Below are 18,057 nucleotides of genomic sequence, written 5' to 3'. Positions count from 1 at the left end.
ATCAGGGAGCTGGGAGGAATTGTGGCTCCAGGATGTTGCAGAGGCTGAAAGCACAAACTGATCCGAAAAAGGGGGCAAAAGAGAAGGAGGTGGCTGTGTTGGCTCTGTCAGTGGCTGTTAAACAGGGGGCTGAGCAGCCTCTGCCTTGGCTCTGAGCTGCAGTTAGCTGGGCACTAACCAGGAGAAGGACTGTTGTCTGCACATCCCATTCCTTGTGCTTCCTCCAGTGCTCCTTGGGAGCTGTTGGTAGATGTGGGATATTGGGTTAGAGGAAGCTGAGGGCTTTCATGGGCTTCCTCTCATCAGCAGCTGAGGGAGGCTATCAAACCCTGTCTGTCTGAAACCAAACACATTCAGATTCTCTCCATGCACCCCCTGCCAACCTCCCCACCTCCCACAGCATCTGGAAGAGCAGCAGGGATGCCTCAGCTTCCCTGTGGAGGTGCAGACTACAAAGGGCAGCTTGGTGGGGTCTCCTCTTCTCTGTTTCTCTTTGCTTCTGAAGCACTGACCACATTCTCACCCCACAGCAGGGGCCAGGGCCTTTGAGCCAGTGCTTGCTGTGCTGGGGGGGTCCCACCAGGCTCAGGATCCAGATGGGATCAGCACTTCTGGAATATCAGCCTCTCATCAGTGCCTGAACCCTGGACATTATGGGCCTATTTATATCAACCCAGATCTCGCTGTCCAGACTGAGCCCAGCTCTTCAGACTGAGAATTTCTGTTCCAAATTTGTCTTTTAAAGTAATTCCAGCTTGCTGAAAATACAAAATGAAACCAAATCCATGCAGGAAGGACCAGTGCTTTCCTTGGTGAATTGTCTCAGGCACTCATTTATTAAAGGCAGGGTGGAGGTAACAAACATGTCTCTCTTGCCTGTGGTCCAGTTCTGGTGGCACCAACAGGCTGATGGTTGGGGTTCAGGGGTGGCTCTGACAAACACCACCAGTGCAGATGGACAGACGTTGTCAGACAGCTCTGGCCCTGCAGGCCTTGGGGAACAGCCTTCCTTAAACACCCAGAACACGATGGTTGTGATGCTGCTCCTCACTCTGACCCTTTGGAGCAATAAATACAGCCTGGGAATGCCCCACACTGAGCACAGAGTGAGCTCCAGTGGCCCAGCAGTTGTGACAAGTCAGTGGACCCCTCACTGAAAGAAAGACATTGAGGGGCTGGAGGGTGTCCAGAGAAGGGCAACAGGGGAAGGGCTGGAGCAGCAGGAGCAGCTGAGGGAGCTGGGGGGGCTCAGCCTGGAGAAAAGGAGGCTCAGGGGGGACAATTCTCTACAACTACCTTAGAGGAGAGCGTAGGCAGGTGGGGGTCACGAAGTGACAGGACAAGAGGAAACGGCCTCAAGCTGTGCCAGGGGAGGGTCAGGTTGGACATCAGCAGGAATTTCTTCCTGCAAAGGATGGTCAGGCCTTGGAAGAGGCTGCCCAGGGAGGTTTGGAGTCCCCATCCCTGGAGGTGTCTAAGGAAGGCCTGGCCGTGGCACTCAGAGCTCTGGGCTGGGGGACAGGGTGGGGATCAGGCACAGGGTGGACTCCATGGGCTTGGAATTCTTTTCCAACCTCAATAATTCTGTGATTCTAGGAATGACAGGAATGTTCTGGCCATGGGCATCATGTCTGGTTTCCTAAGCTCTGATGATGTGTACTGCCCATTGTGGTGGCCTCTTCTGATACAAAGTGATCTGGAACTATTTTGTCCTGCTTCTCCTCTTCACTACCTCAGGATGAACCACATCTGGCCTCTCAGTTTCTCCACCCAAAACTGCATTTTGCAGCAATGTTCACACCAGCCTGGCTCTCACTCTGCAGTCAGATGGCTCCTCTCTGCTGATGTATCTTGCAGAAGCTCCTGGGTGGAGCCAGGTAACTGTGGAGCTTTGCTTTAGCCCAGGTTACTTGGGAGCTTTGCTTTACCCACCATGTGCTGTTGGGTCACTCACTGACCCAATGACACAGAGAATTTTGAACTGCCTTGCTGGGCTCAGCTGGAAAATCCTTCTCCCTTTTTTTCTGACATTACTTGGATGAAATACAAAGTTCATTTTGACACTGGAAACCATGTAGGGAAGAGACTTACTGGGATGAAATCCTCTAGGAGAGTACAAGAACATGTTTCTTTTTATGGCTAATCAGCACAGCTTGGTAGAAGGGAGGGGAACCTTTCCAGGAAGGTCCTGGGCTGCTCTCAGCGGTTAAAGAAGAAGGACTTGAGGCTCTGTAGAAACTGTGACTTCTGTCTCTGCTTCTGCTTCTTCCTGATGATGGGGATCCACACAAGGCCACAAACAAGCAGCATCAGCCCCAGGGACAGGAAAGCCGGGCCAGACATTTTGAAAATGTTTTTCTCATCTTTCAGGAAGCAGGAGAGGATGATGATGACCGTCCCGAAGAGGAAGAGGGCTGCTCCAACAGACACCACGATCACAGGCTTGTGGTAGACCTCCCACTTGCTCCTGGAGGTGCTGGTCCAGATGGACTCGCTGCGGGAGCTCATGCAGAGGGTGCTCCCCGTGCGACTGGTGATCAGCTCCCTGGAGGGAGGAGACCTCTCACTCCCATCAGGGCTCTTGGGGGGGATTTCCATGGTGGTGGGGTCTGAGGAGGTGACCTGTGATGGACAAAAGAGAAAGCAGAGCCGGGCAAGTGACGGAGGATGGAGGTGCTTCCCTTTTGGTCACCAGTGAGTGCAACTCAAAGGGAGGTGGAGGAGGCTTTGTGGGTCACTGCAGGGCACGAGGAGCATCACACCTGTGAGAGCAATGAAATGTAGGAGCTGGCAATGGGGGCCTGCAGGTAGGCTGGACAGAAGATGCCTGTGAAGTCCCACTGCCCAGCCATGGATAGTGGGACTCCTGCAGTCCCTGTCCCTGTCCTTACACCTTCCAGCTCAGCAGCTCCCAGCTCGCACAGGAATTCAGTGGAACCCACTACCTTGAACCTCCCCGGGCTCTTGGCTGCTTCCGGGGGAACAGCAGGGTGCTGCAGGCAGGGCTGGTGATGCTGGCTCTGTCCTTGGACCTGCCTTCCCTCCCAGATCCCAAATTACACCCCAGCACCTCGTGACATGGTCGTGTGTCCCTTTTGCAGGTGGAGAAGCTGAGACACAGGAGTGTCATGTCAGGAACACTCTGTGGGACAGCAGAAAGCCCCTTCCCATGGGCTGAAGGTTCCTTCAGACCCCCAGGGCTGCATATTCCTCGCTGCCACACCCAGCCTTGTTGCAGCTGCAGCGCAGGAGCTTCTCACTTCCACCTAAATGCTCAGATGGGAGGTGGCAAGTCCTGGTCCCACAGGAATTATTTCTCCAGCTGTGAGCTGGGGCAGGTGCCGTGGGAGGGCTCCTGAGCTGGGCAGGACACTGAAATGCCCTGCCCTGGGACAGCTGGGTCAGCAGTGTGGCTTCTGGCACATTAGTTTTTCATCAGCTCAAGGGGTAAATACATTTTTCCAGAAATAAAGTGCCTTTAGCACTGAGAAAACATTATGGGAAATGGGAAGGGCTGAGCATAATGGTACCCACTGTTTGCTCAGGGCTCTGCTGAGGACACTGCAGGGATCTGGACTGGGAAGTGTTCCTGCTGCTGGGAAGCCCAGCAGGGATGAACCTGTGCAGATGCCAGGGCTGAGGAGGGCAGGAGAGGGACGTGGATGCTTCACATCGAGGAATCAGATTTGTTTTTGCAAAGCCAACTCCTGCCTGAGCTGCCAGGCTTCCTCCCGGGGGCTCAGTGGTGTCAGGAGGGCTGGGACTGCCCTGTCCTCTGCTGGGACCACCCTTGGGGCAAAGGGGTGCTCTGCAAAAGCCTGGAGCATCTCCCTTGTGCCAGCACCACCCAGCAGAGCCTGGTGGTTGCTGCCAAGCCCAAGCTGTCCCCACGGGGCTCCCCTGTGCCCCCCAGCAGCCACATCCACGCTGGCCTGGGCACAGGACCCCAGTGGGGCTCTGTGCCCTCTGCACTGCCAAGCACAGCTCTGCCTGAGCACCACACGAGCTTTGAGCCTAAGTGGGCTTGATCCTGAGCAGGTAATTTAATATCCTGCTTTGGGCTCCATTTGCCTGGGTGTTTGCTCAGCCCAGCCCTGCTGCTGGCCCATGGGGTGGCTCTCCAGGAGCTTCACATCACAGCTGATCCCAGGCTGGATGTGCACCCTGCCTGTGGCTGCAGCAGGTGTGGAGGGGCAGCCCCAGCTCTGTTGCCATTGCTGCTGATCAATGTGAGAGCAAACACCACCTCAGTGCAGCCACACAGGGCTGGCACAGCTTCAGAGGCACCATCTGAAGGAAACCTGCCCATATTCCAACCCTACTGGGCCCAGTGCCCATCTGTGGATGCTGATGGCTGGGTGCCAGCCAGCACCTCTCTTACTCTTTCACCTGTGTCCCTATCAAGGTTTGTGGCTCTCTCTGAAAAGAGACAGATGTAATTTCTCAGTTTAGTGCCCCCCAGCACAGACACTGTGGTGACCCAGCTGTCACAGGGCAGGGCACTTCAGTGTCCTGCTGCTGCCCAGCTCAGGAGCCCTCCCACAGCACCAGCCCCTGCTCACAGCTGGAGAAACAACTGGCAGTATCCATGTATTTTGGGATGTTTCAGGTTTGCCAGACCAGGGCCAACACGCAAAAAATGAAAGCCAAGAACAATGGACAACATTTACATCCCTCCTGTCTTCAGTTTTCACTCCTCTCTGTTGGAGCAGGAAACACAGAGAGAGGAGGTGACACATTTCTGCCATCTTGGTATAGAATCCCAGAATCCCAGAATCACTGAGGTTGGAAAAGCCCTCCCAGCCCATGGAGTCCACCCTGTGCCTGATCCCCCCCTTGTCCCCCAGCCCAGAGCACTGAGTGCCACGGCCAGGCCTTCCTGGGACACCTCCAGGGGTGGGGACTCCAAACCTCCCTGGGCAGCCCCTGCCAAGGCCTGACCACCCTTTGCAGGAAGAAATTCCTCCTCATGTCCAACCTGACCCTCCCCTGGCACAGCTTGAGGCTGTGTCCTCTCCTCCTGTCCCTTGTTCCCTGGGAGCAGAGCCCGACCCCCCCCGGCTCCCCCCTCCTGTCAGGGGGTTGCAGAGCCAGAAGGTCCCCCCTGAGCCTCCTTTTCTCCAGGCTGAGCCCCCCAGCTGCCCCTCCTTTTCTAGTGCAAATCCTCCTCTTCTAGTGTCAATCAGACTCCTCCTGAAATGTCACCCTGGGGTGGCATTTTTTGTCTTCGTCCTTGTAACATCTCTCATGGGGAGGTTTTATGATCAAGCCACAGTACAATTTTAATTTGGCTCTGCAGTTGGAAATTTGCTTTATTCTCTGGAATAATCCTCAGCAGCCTAATCCAGGCTGTCTTGTCCCATATTTAGGCACCCCACTCCCTGCTTGCCCATGGGCTGTGTCCTTCCTCTGCACCCAGGGGTGCTCTGAGCTCTGTGCGTTGTGCAGGGGGTTAATGTCAGGCTGAAACCATCATCCCCCTTTCAGCTTTCCATTTCCTCCAGAGTGGATTTATTCCCTCCTTTTATTTTCTGGCAAAGCCACCCTTCTCACCACAATTCCCAGACAATGCTCATTTCTCCAGCACTTCCTGGCAGAGCATCCTTTTTTGGTCACACTTTTCCCATTGTTAGCTGGGGAAGGATTTCACTCCCTGCCAGTGCCTGGGAGCCTGTTTGGAAGCACTGAAAGGATCTGCAGCTCTTGGGAGAGTTAATGCAATTCCAGTTCCTGCCTTGCCCGTGCTCCATCCCTAATTCACCCCAGATGTGCTCAGATTTGATGGTTGGCCTGAGCAGCCTGGCAGCAAAGTGCTATCAGATTTCTCCCAGTTTTTTTAACCACTGTTGTTGGAAGGAGAGAATCAGCAGATGACTCTTTACTGTCCTGTCTCAGATTTCACATCTGGTGTGTCTGCTGTGCTGCTGAAACCCTGGCAGCTCTTGGAGCTGGAGGTAACACTGGGATCTTTCCTTTCCCACTCCATCGGGAAGAGCCTCATGTGATTCTGTTTCTCCCCCCTTTGCTCTCCCAGTGCTTTGTGTGGTGATGTTTGGTCTCTGAACTGGGAAATCTTGGAGTCCTGTTTGCTGGTGCTGCTGGGGACCCCAGTGCCAAAGCACAGCACACCCCTGGGTACCACCTTGGGGACACTGGGGACATTCTGTGGTGGTGCTGAGGGGGAGCTTTGGGCTGAGTAGAGCACCTGAGGGCTCTGTCCCAGGTCCCTCAGCCCATCCCACGGATGCCATTCCTCACCTGCCAGCCCTCAGGAGCAGTTCTCAGCCCTGACATCCCAGCCAGGACCCGGGATGCTGGAAAGAACCTGCAGATGTGACCAGAGCTGTGCCAAAAGTGGGGCAACAGCCCCATCTGAAGACTCTGTCCCTGTGCATAGCCCTGAGCCATCCCAGCCATGCAAGAGCTGGATTTACTGCCCCAGTCCAGTCTTCAGCCTGGCCATCTCCTTTTCATCTGGGGAGGCAGCCCTGATTCTTCAGGAGCTCCTACATCTCCTCTTAAGTCCCCACTGCAGCAGTTCCTGCCACTTGCTCACCCCACTGTGCTTGGCTGGAGACACCAGAGCTCCCCCAGGGAGTTGTGTCCATCTCCACCTGCATCTTCCTCATGGAGACCCCTCTCAGTGTCCCAAAGTGCAGCTGGTCTTTGCCCTGGGACTCAGCAGGTGCCATCCCATGGCAGCACTGGTGGTGGGGCAGGGGTGGACCTGCCCTGGTGCAGAGCTGTGGGTGCTGGTGGGGTGCACAAAGGCTGCAGCTCTTGTCCCGTGTTTCACCACACAAACCACTGAGGGAAAAGCTCAGGATTTTGCAAACCAACCACCAAATACTGCTGCAAATCCAGGCCAAGTTTATGGATAGATTTTGCTGCCTTCTCTGCTGTTGAGCCACTGCCCTGAATAAAGTTCCTCACTCCACTAGGCAGCAGCAGAAACTCCTCTCCTAAACCAGATCCCCCTCCAGCCCCACATCCCTCTGGGAATCAACAGCCTCAGAAAAGAAAATTCTGAGGAAATCCCAGAGTGAGCTGAGCACTCCATGGATGTGGCTGGCCCTGATTCCTGCTGGGGAGAACCAAAGAGACCAACCTGGACTGAGGGCCAGGCTTTTCCTGAGGGCTCAGACCCTGCCAGCTGTCCCCAAGAAGACAAAGCCAGTGAGTCCTGGCACCAGGACCCCAGACTGGTGGGTTTGGGTGGGTGGCAGCTCCAGTGCTGTGGAGAAGTTGGGTGGAAGTCACCTGGACACAGGTGAGCACACACTTCCCCCACCTGCTGTCCAAGCTCTAGATAGTGCCCCACAGAGAGGGACCCCCAGACCCTCCCCTTTGCTCCACAGCTCTCCAGGGTTTCCAGTGGCCTCCAGATGGCTTGTGATGGTCCCCTGGCAAACAGCAGCATCAGGTGCTCTGCAAAGCCTCAGGGAAAGACCCAAAGGGTTTGTTTGTCCTTCAGCCAGAAGATGTGCCCAGTCTGCCACCCTAATGGGGCAGCAAAGTCTTCACTGGTGGGTTCCAGCTGGGAGAAAACTGGGGAATGGAGGAAAACCAAGATGTGCTTTTTGGGGTGTGGCTTTTCCTGCTGCTCTGGAGGGTCTCAGCCAGACCCTTTGATCAGTCCTGATGTTTAAGCTCAGCACAGACCCCCTGAGATGACACTCCTGGTCTGTGTGTGCCAGGAGGAGGTGGCTGCACTCATGGACATGTGCACACACACACTCAGCAGAAACTTTTTGTTAGAAGTCAGTGCTGCCAAATTTAATGGAGAGTGGCTGTCAGTCAGGGTCCCAGGGAGGGACAGGTACATTCAGTGACCCAGCACACCTGAGGGTGGAGGTGGGAACCTGTCCTGCCCGATGCTGCCCCATGAAGAGCATCCCCACAGCCCCAGGTCTGCCTGAGGTACCTGCACATGGGGAGGGGCTGGGGGGCAACAGCTCCCAGTTCCTGTGCCAGGGCAGGGAAGCCCCCAGGAGGGACCAAGTGCTGAGCCCACTCCCCCTGCCCAACCTCTCTGAGCCCATTCACCTTGCTGTGCCCCTCTGAGCCCACTCCCCACACAGTGTCTCTCTGAGCCTGACCCCCATGCTGTGCCCGCTCCCCACGCCGTGTCTCTGATCCCACTCACCATGCCGTGCCCCCCTGGCCCCACTCACCATGCTGTGCCTGTGTCCTGGCTGTCACTGGAGTGTCCTGGCTCGCTGTGGAAGGGGAGGTGGCCACTTGCCCTCACCATCCCCTGAGCACTCCACGGAGGGACCCCCCCACCTGCTCCTGTGGAGACAAGAGCAGCATTTCAGAGCATCCAGCTCTCTGCCACCACGTGCCAGCCCCAGGAGGGCTGGTTCTGCTGGGCTGGGCAGGCTCTGCCCTGGGGGAGGGCAGGGAGGTTGTGCTGGTGCCAGGGATGTGCTGAAGCCCCATGTCCCTGTCCCCCTGGAGAAGGGGGGGCAGGCTGTGGCTGGTGCTGCTCCGAGACCCGGCTTGGGGATATGAGGCAACACATCAGGGGGTTTCACATCACCTACAACCCCGCCAGGTGTCAGGTGTAAATTGAGAAGGAACCAGTGTCCATTTGCTGCTGAAGTGCAGCTGGGCTGGGCCCAGGCCCCTGCATCCTCAGGAGCAGCTTTCCAGCGTCACCCAGAGTTTGGATGGTCCCAGCAGCACGTTCAGGGACTTGCTGAGCAAACAACACCTACGAGTCTTTTTAGGGGCTCAGTGAGAGGGTGACCCCCAGCCTTGCCGTGCTGGATCTCCTCTCCCTTTCCAGCACCCCCAGAGCCAAACCCATGGACACCCATCCTACTTACGTGGTGAGCAGTGAGGGCTGGCTGCAGCAGGAGGTCTCCCTCTCCAAAGCCAGGCTCATCCCAAGCCCCTCATCCCTCTGGGTGTTGTCTACTGGGCTCTGTTGAGTCTAATAAACAATGGAGCATCCCAGCTCCGATGATCTCACCAGCCTATCAGTATATTGCTTAACTCCTTCTTTCCCTGCCTCTGCCTCCTTGAGAGCTTCCCTGGGAGGGTTTGCTAAAAGGTTGTGGTTTGGGAGGCAGGCCAGTGGTGTGGCAGGAGAGGCAGGGCGGGTCGGTGCTGGGAGCAGGAATCCAGAACTTGGGGCTGATGCTGATCCAGACTTGGATCATCAGCAAGTTCCTGAAATGTCTCTGAACTGCAATTTGTGCCCTCTCAAAGCAGAGAATCAGAGCCAGTGACTGCAAAGTGCTTTGAAGCTCATCAGTGAGACATTAGAGGGATGCAAGATATTAGCAATTATCTATTAATTAACATCCTGAGTCCATTATTGGGATGGAAGAGAGAGCTGGTTCTGGAATACTGTTTCCTTTCAGGAACTCACAGCCAAACTTCAATCCCCTCTTACATCAGTGTGAATCCACTTGCCCAGGGAAGGGATCCAGCCTGGATTCCAGACACTGCTGGTGTCCAGGGCCTGCTTCCAGTGGTGGTGGGGCTGCTCCATCCCTGAGGGCCTCTTGTTGGTTTGGTGCAGTGAATAACAGTGTCCAAGGTGCACCACAGCCCTGGCCAGATGGGCTGGGGTGGGATGGGAAGAGGCTGTGGAGCTCCCATGGAGATGGGCATGACCCACAAGGGTGGTCAGCTGGGCACAGAGCATCCCATGGCAGCACTTGGGAATGAAAGGGGGGGCCAGAGGGTCAGGGTGGGGGCTCATCCAGGTGTTGGGAGCTCAGCCAGGAAGGCCAGAACCTGGTTGAGGTGCTTCAGCTCAGCTCTGTGTGGATCTCTGGTCAGCAGTGGTGGGCATGGGACAGGTCATGGAGCTCTTCAGGAAGGGGCAGGGGTGGGACGAGCTCAGGTTCCTCATCCATGGTCCACCCCATGTCCTGCTGGGAGGTGGGTGAGTTCACTGAGCACAATGGCTCTGGAATAATGGAGTGAACTCCACTATCCACTGATCTGGGAACCTGCAGCCAAAGGAACCAGGTGTTTTGGGGGTATCCAGGGAGGATTTATTGGAACAGATGAAAAGATTCTCTAGAATGGGAGAGCTGAGTGGACTTGGGTTCCCCAGTGTAGGTCCAAGGTGGGAAGTTTTCTGACCTAAAGAAGCAATTGGCATAAAAAATAAAATAAAAATAGAGGTGGGAAGGCTTCATTTCAGCACCTGCAGCATCACTTCACACCCTGGTTTTACACCATCTCCAGGCTGAACTGAGATGCTTCTGCCCTGCTGGGGGACATCCTGTGCTTCAGCAGCATCCTGTGCTTCAGCAGCTGCCCCATCACATGGTGCATTTCATGTCATCCCCCCCTTGCCAAGTGCTCCCTGCAGTGTCCCTGGGACCTCGGTCCTGCCCCAGGGACCAAGCAGGGAGAAGGAAGGGGCAGGTCACCAGCCATGGGATGCCAAGGTCACCCGGGCAAGGCACCAGGAGCCGGACATTCCCCAGGGATGGCTGAGGAGCATCCCTGGAGGTACATCCCTCCAGGGCTGGGACACGTCCCGTGGGGCCATCCATGGGCTGGATTGGATGAACGAGCAGGGAATGGCTCCCAGCCCGTCCCGCAGCGAGTATCCCACCCCACCCGGGTTACCCCTGCCCGGGCGGGCTCATCCTGCCCTTCCCCTCGCAGCCCATCCCCGTCCCCTCGAGCCTCCGGCCGCGGCTCCTCCGCGGTCGCTGCTGCCACCGCCTGGGGACACGGGGACACCGGCACAGCCCGAGCCCAGCACAGACCAGGGCCGGGTTCTGCCCCTGGAACGGGACAACGACGGACGGACTGGGAATGAGATGCTGGAAAGCAGTGCCGGGAAAGGGCCCTGGGGGTCCTGGTGGTGCCAGTTGTCCCTGAGTCAGCAGTGCCCTGGCAGCCAGGAGGGACATCCCTGTCCTGGGGCATCAGGGAGGGGATTGTCCCGCTCTGCTCTGCCCTGGGGCGGCCTCACCTCAACATTGGGGCAGTTTGGGAGGACACAATGGAAGGGAGAGATTGAGCCATTAGAGAGTGTCCAAAGGAGGGAAGGAGGATGGGGAAGGGCCTTGATTTGAAACCGTGTGAGGACACTGAGGGCACTTGGTGTGTTCAGCTGGAGAAGAGGAGACTGAGGGGAGACCTCAGTGCAGTTCCACCTTCCTGGGCAGGGGCAGAGGAGGGGCAGGGACTGAGCTCTGCTCTGGGGGGACCAGGGACAGCAGCCAGGGAATGGCTGGAGCTGTGTCAGGGCAGGCTCAGGTTGGATCTCAGGCAAAGGTTCTTCCCCCAGAGGCTGGTTGGGCACTGCCCAGGCTCCCCAGGACCCTGTTCTCATTAGGAGGATCTCCTGAGTTGGAAGGGACTCACAAGGATCACTGAGTCCAACTCCTGGCCCTGCACAAGCCCATCCCCAAGAGTCACCCCCTGTGCCCCAGAGGATCAGCCAAACCCTCCTGGAGCTCTGGCAGCCTTGGGGCTGTGCCCACTGCCCTGGGGAGCCTGGGCAGTGCCCAACCAGCCTCTGGGGGAAGAACCTTTGGCTGAGATCCAACCTGACCCTGTCCTGACACAGCTCCAGCCATTCCCTGGCATCCTGTCCCTGCTCATACAGAGCAGAGATCAGAGCTGCCCCTTGGGAAGAGCTGCAGACCCCAGTGAGGTCTGACCTCAGTCACCTCTTCTTCATCTAAACAAGCCAAATGACCTCAGCTACTCTTCATGTGTCCCCTCCAGGCCCTTCACCACCTTCCTGTCCCTTGTTTGGACACTCTTTAACAGCTTTACATATGCCTTATATTTCTTATATTGGGGTGACAACCAATTTATTCTGCTATGAAAAGGATATGCTCTGCCACAGTCTTTTCTGGTGGGAGAGGAGAGCACTTTCCCATGAATGTGTAACTGCTAGAGGGTATGGCCAGGACAAGGGAGAAGGCCCAGGCTGGATGGAGCTGTGCTTGGTAACCTGCCCAGCTCTTGGGGGTCCTGCAGCAGTAGATGGTGCTGTTGCTCTGCAGAATCACAGGATCACAGAATCACAGAATCAGCGAGGCTGGAAAAGACCTCTGAGATCATCCAGTCCAACCCATGACCCAACCCCACCTTGTCACCCAGACCATGGCACTGATGCCACATCCAGGCTCTGCTTAAACACCTCCAGGGACGGGGACTCCACCCCCTCCCTGGGCAGCCCATTCCAAGGGCTGATCCCTCTCTCTGGGAAGAACTTCTTCCCAATGGCCAACCTAAACCTGCCCTGGGGCAGCTCAAGGCTGTGCCCTCTTGTCCTACTGCTGGTTCCTGGGAGCAGAGCCCGACCCCCCCCGGCTCCCCCCTCCTGTCAGGGAGTTGCAGAGAGTGAGAAGGTCTCCCCTGAGCCTCCTCCTGTCCAGGCTGAGCCCCCTCAGCTCCCTCAGCTGCTCCTCACAGCACTTGTGCTCCAGACCCTTCCCCAACCTCGTTGCCTTTCTCTGGACCTGCTCCAGCCCCTCCATGTCCTTCCTGAACTGAGGGGCCCAGAGCTGGACACAGCACTCGAGGTGAGGCCTCAGCAGTGCCCAGTCCAGGGGCAGAATCCCTGCCCTGCTCCTGCTGCCACACTGCCCCTGATCCAGGCCAGGATCCATTGGCCTTCTTGCCCCCCTAGGCACCCCTGGCTCCTGTTCAGCTTCCTGTCAAACAGAACTCCCAGTCCTTTCTTCAGGTTAAATATAAATCAACAGCTCAGGAATACTGGATCCATCCCAGGCTTCTGCCAGGGGAACCTGCACCACAAGAAGCCTCTTCCAGACCCTCTTCCCCTCTCCCCAGCAGTGGCAATCTGAAAACCTGCAGTGGAGCTGGGCAGGGTTTGCTGCTGCACAGCTGGACCAGCGACCCTGTTCCAAGGGTCCCAGGACACAGCAGCCCTTTCCCTATTGTTTGTCTCATGGCAAAGGGACCTTGGATATTCCAAAGAGTCACCAGGGAACCCTGAGCAAAGCTGGTGGTGGCCAGTGCCCCACACCTTCCTCCCCTGGGGTGCAACTGAACCCTCACCTCCAGTCATGGCTTGTGTGGCAGCTCTGAAGTCCAGCATGGCTGGGGCAAGGATTTCCTGGGCAATGTCCTGGAGCGTCAGCAATTCCTGTCTGGAGCATCTCAGCACCTGTAGCATTCCCAGGTAAATGCTGTGTGTCCTCAGCCCCTCTGGGCCGAGTCCTGGAGCTGCAGGGAGGGAGCAGCCAGGCCCTGAGCAGGTCTGTGTCACAGGACAGCTTGGCCTGGAGGTGGATGGAGGGGTTTGGTGTGGAGTTTTTTTTCCTTGGCTGTAGAGACAACATTGCAGATATAGTATTTTCCAGTTGGAAAATTCCAAACCTGAAAAGGGAGATGAAGCAAACCGATGTTTTATGTCAAACTATAGTGGAAAATCTAAAAGGTTAATTAACAATTCAATTTCAAGATAGTAAAGGGGCATTTTTGGATATGGAAAATATAGTGGGCAAATGCAGCCCATGAAGGGTGTTCAGCTATATCACAGAAGAAGCCATGTGAGAGGGAGCTCAGAGGGGTCAATGGTCTGTGTGGGGCTTTTGTTTCAGGAGGGTTGCACTGGGTGATCTCCAGAGCTCCCTTCCAACCCCAACTATTCTGTGATTCTGTGAGTTTTGGGCTCCTTTGTGAAGTTTTTGCAGAGCAACAAGGGGGCCTGAAGCATCTTCCAGCCTTGCTCATGGCCCGTGGGGGCTTTCCCAGGCCTCCCAGACAGAGTCATCTCCAGCTGAACATGTGGGAGCCATGCAGGAGGATGAAGAGATCCGTGTCAACCAGGCTGGGCATGGAATGGGGGAATGCAGGCAGGAATCCAGGCAGGGAGAGGTGGCAGGACACAAGTCTGGTGGGAGCATCTTGGTGTTGTTGCAGAAACATGTCATGTCACCAGTGTCATGTCGTGATGGTCCTCATGACACCAAGTGCAGTAGAGGGGCTTCAAGGAGAGACAGGACAGAGGTACCACTGCCCTGCAAGGCCCAGCTCTCTGCTCAGGGAGATGTGGGGGCTGTGCCCTTCGTTCAGCTGAGCAGATTCTGTGTGTGAGGATGAGGTGATGCTGAGCTGTGGCAGGATCCTGTATTTACCAGATTCACCATTTCAGATGTTACCAACCCACAGGGAAGTGTTCTTTATGTTTGAATTACTACAGGGGGAGAGATAACAACTCCATAATTAGGTTTGCACCTTTGAAATCTTATATTTCTTTTGCAGCTTGAATATTTATGCAATCACAGAGCTGAGCATGTCCCAGTTCTCCACATTATTTATTTATGTTCAACAATGACTGTAGTTGTTAAATCACAATGTTTTCAAAAATAATAAAAAAAAACCAACAGAAAAAGGAAGAATTAAAAACTCACCTCAAGCCCAGAAGTGTTTTTTCCTCCTCTCCCCCAAGCTTCAAGCCCTTACCTTGGATCCTTTCTAGTTTGAAGCCCCGGGGATCTGTTAGCTCCAAACTCAGGATATGTTGGACAAATACATATCATTTGTTTCTCTAAAGGAGAAAAAAGCTTGGCCAGAGTGGGAACTGGAGATTTCTTGCTGAGGAGTTTCAAACCCAGATTACTGCAGTGATGGATCTCAGCCCTGCACACACAGAGTGTCCCTGTGGGCACAGCCAGGGCAGGATCTGGGGGCACTGCTGGGACAGCTCTGGCCCACTGGGACAGTGGGAGGTCAAACCCCCCCTCCCACAGAGACACCAGTGAGCTCAGTGTGAGGCCTCGACAGGACACTGAGATTGTTGTCAGAGCTGATCCCCCCCAGCACTGCTGTGGAACTGCCCCTTTGGCCTGGAGCTGTGTCAGGGCAGGCTCAGGTTGGATCTCAGGCAAAGGTTCTTCCCCCAGAGGCTGGTTGGGCACTGCCCAGGCTCCCCAGGGCAGTGGGCACAGCCCCAAGGCTGCCAGAGCTCCAGGAGGGTTTGGCTGATCCTCTGGGGCACAGGGGGTGACTCTTGGGGATGGGCCTGTGCAGGGCTGAGGGTTGGACTGGATGATCCTTGTGGGTCCCTTCCAACTCAGCATATCCTGGGATTCTGTGATTCTGGGGTGGGAGCTGAGGCAGTGCTCACACACTGGGAGGACAGAAGGTTTTCCTGACTCCTCCTCAGTGTTGTGTGTCCCAGCAGAACTGGAGTGGGAGCAGGATGCAGGTCCCTGCAGGTCAGGGGGGATGCTCAGTGCAGGGAGGCTGCAGTCAGGAAGAAGCCAATCTGGAAGAGCATCAGCCACACTGAGATCAAGTCAGTACAGTCAGGGATGAGGAATGAAAGGGCTTTCTCGGTCCTTCCACTCCAGTGGATGTGGCTCCAACCAGGGATGAATTGGGCTCCTCACAGAATCCCAGAATGACAGAATGTGCTGAGTTGGAAGGATCCACAAGGATCATCGAGTCCAACTCCTGTCCCTGCACAGGCCCATCCCCAAGAGTCACCCCCTGTGCCCCAGAGCATCAGCCAAACCCTCCTGGAGCTCTGGCAGCCTTGGGGCTGTGCCCACTGCCCTGGGGAGCCTGGGCAGTGCCCAACCAGCCTCTGGGGGAAGAACCTTTGCCTGAGATCCAACCTGACCCTGCCCTGACACAGCTCCAGCCATTCCCTGGCTGCTGTCCCTGGTCCCCCCAGAGCAGAGCTCAGTCCCTGCCCCTCCTCTGCCCCTCTCAAGGAAGTCCACGTCCATGGCAGGACACAGCTGCCAAAGGAAACTTCAGCCACAGTGCTGTGAGGTTTCTGCAGCTTCTCAAGAAAACTTGTTCTTTAGGATTCCTGCTTTCCCACCCATCCTGTCACCCCAGGCTCACACAGTGTCACTTGCTGGCCACAATCTCTCTCATCCATGACTATCATTTGTGCAGGGCACGGAACACGCAGCCAGTAAAAATTGGGAGCATTAGTGTTTGGGATGATTTCTGTTTGGAAATGCTTTGTCCATGGATTTAGGATTAAAGTAAATTAATGAAACAACTACCCACTGCAATTAGATGGGGACATTGGAACATATTTACCCGCTGCCTGCTCTTGGATAACTGGCCTGCAGAAGGACATGGCTGCTTTAAAGTGGCTCCTGTATTTATCTCTTTAATCGCTTTTTTAAGCATACATGGTTTATTGCTTTATTGATTGAACAGAGCTTTGAATAATCAATATGGCTTTAAGAATTCACTGAGAATGACAGAATTGCAATTAAGTAGAGTATGTGGAGAGAGTGTTAACCCATCTCATTAATTAATGAGGTCACTTTTTCAAGTGTTTCATAGGAGCCCTTGGGAAAAGAAGGTGGAAATTTATTGTAATCCCTGGATATATTTTTCTCTCTTCTTGTTGCAAAGTTATCACAGAGTCCCTGCCCTGTGCTGGTGACCTTCGTGTGTCCTCCTGCAGCCCCTTTGCAACAGAGAACAGGATCAGAGTTCAAAGGAATTTCAGCCTGTTCCAATGTCAGGGACTTTTCCTTTGTGCCAGCCAAATTCCTGGCCCTGGGTAATGCCCTGGACCAGTGGCAACCTCTGGTTGAGAAGTCAACCTCTTCTCCTCCCACTTGTCCTGGGGAGGTGCTTTCTTAGGCCAGGGAGAGGCAGTGCCTGCTGACACATCTGTGAGGTGTCCTGAGCCGTGAGCTCAAAAAGGCTGGAACACTTTGGGTTATACAAGTTTATTCATGTGCTTGTTTGAAAAAAGTGGATCCTGGCCAGCTCTGGCTCCCATAGACCAAGGCAGGTGTTTAATGGGGCAAAATGTGGTTGGGGACAGAGAGGATTGTCCCGAGCTGCCCTGATGGGTCATGTTGGACCTGGCTGGGGCTCAGCTCAGGAGGAGGGTGAGCAAGGCCATTTTTGACAGACTGCTCAGAACAACCCCCCAGAGCAGCTCAGTCCCCCCACAGATGGAAACTTGGGAGGAAGAACCTGATTGCTCCGTGAGCAAGTTGAGCAATTTAGGGAAAAGTGATTCATGCATCTATTTGCAAATAAAATCATATTATGTCTTTGCTTGCACTTTGCAATATGTGCGTTGCTCAGGTAGGAAGAAAACTGCTGATATTCCCAGGAAGGTTTCCAGAGCAGGAGCATTTCACAGCCATTCTATTCCTGCTTGTCCAAACATTCCTGTCACAGCCTCATTATTCATCCTTCCCTTCCACAAAACTTCGGTCCCCTCCTTCTAATAAGGAGCTAAAAAGCACTATTTTAGGCTTTCTCAGTGAATTGCTGGTGATTAAAGAGATCAGTTGGGAATAGCCTGTGATGTTGAGAAGTCTCTGTATGAAATATTGAGCAGTGCTTAAGAGAGTCAACTGTACTGAGGTATTTGTGTCGTGGAAACGGGGCTGGTCTGAGAATGACAATTAAGAGGAGACAGAGACAGAGTCTGATGACTCATGAGGGGAAAATGGTTTCAGCTGGGCCAGGCTGAGATGGATAAAGTGTCTGGGTCAGGTTGGGCAATCGCCTTGATCTGCTTTGTGAGGGGGTGGTGTCGTGGAGAGAGTCCTGCACCTCACTCTTAAAATGTGACAATGGACTTTATTGATATCAAACTGTGAGTTAACAAGGTTCAATGGTAAATGAAATGATAATTTAATAAGATCCAATGGCAAAATACACTTGATTATTCACTGCATAGAGGACAGGGCCAAGCAAAACCGTCAGGGAGACTCTGACACTGCCACAGGCAGGTCTTAAGTGGTGGTGGCTGCAAGCAAGGGCTCAAGAAGTGCCACTAGACATGTGATGGCAGTGACTCTTCAGATTTTATAAAGGAAACAGGCTCGTGATGGGAAATGGGGTTTGGATAGATTATTTTGAAAGTCTCGCTGCTTGATTTCTAGGGAAAAAAAGGAGGGGATGTTGCCCTGACCAAAATGGAGGGGTTTTTATTAAATGTGATGCAAATTTGGTGCCCTGCTGGCATTGCTGGGCCGAGAACATTGTGCCATGTGAGCCCCAGAGCTCCAAGCTGGTGGAGATCCACACTTCACCTACAGCCCTGGAAAGGATCTTAGGGCAGACTTTGGTCTGCACTCAAAGCCCTACATAATG

General features: G+C 54.7%; 1 protein-coding gene across 1 annotated transcript; it reads right to left on the bottom strand.

The window, feature by feature from the left end:
- Nucleotides 1-1,531: 1,531 nt before the first annotated feature.
- PIRT (phosphoinositide interacting regulator of transient receptor potential channels) lies at nt 1,532-8,918 on the bottom strand. Its single transcript, XM_027691857.1, has 3 exons — nt 8,832-8,918; nt 8,175-8,292; nt 1,532-2,622 (listed from the first exon to the last, which is right to left on the bottom strand). The coding sequence occupies exons 2-3, from the start codon at nt 8,175-8,177 to the stop codon at nt 2,200-2,202; spliced, it is 426 nt and encodes a 141-aa protein (XP_027547658.1). The 5' UTR covers nt 8,178-8,292; nt 8,832-8,918; the 3' UTR covers nt 1,532-2,199.
- Between the last annotated feature and the right edge of the window lie 9,139 nt (nt 8,919-18,057).

The sequence above is a fragment of the Neopelma chrysocephalum genome, unplaced genomic scaffold, assembly GCF_003984885.1.
Source record: "Neopelma chrysocephalum unplaced genomic scaffold, ASM398488v2 Primary Assembly neopelma1_84, whole genome shotgun sequence".
NCBI classification, from domain to species: Eukaryota; Metazoa; Chordata; class Aves; order Passeriformes; family Pipridae; genus Neopelma; species Neopelma chrysocephalum.
This window is presented reverse-complemented; position numbering and strand designations above follow the sequence as displayed.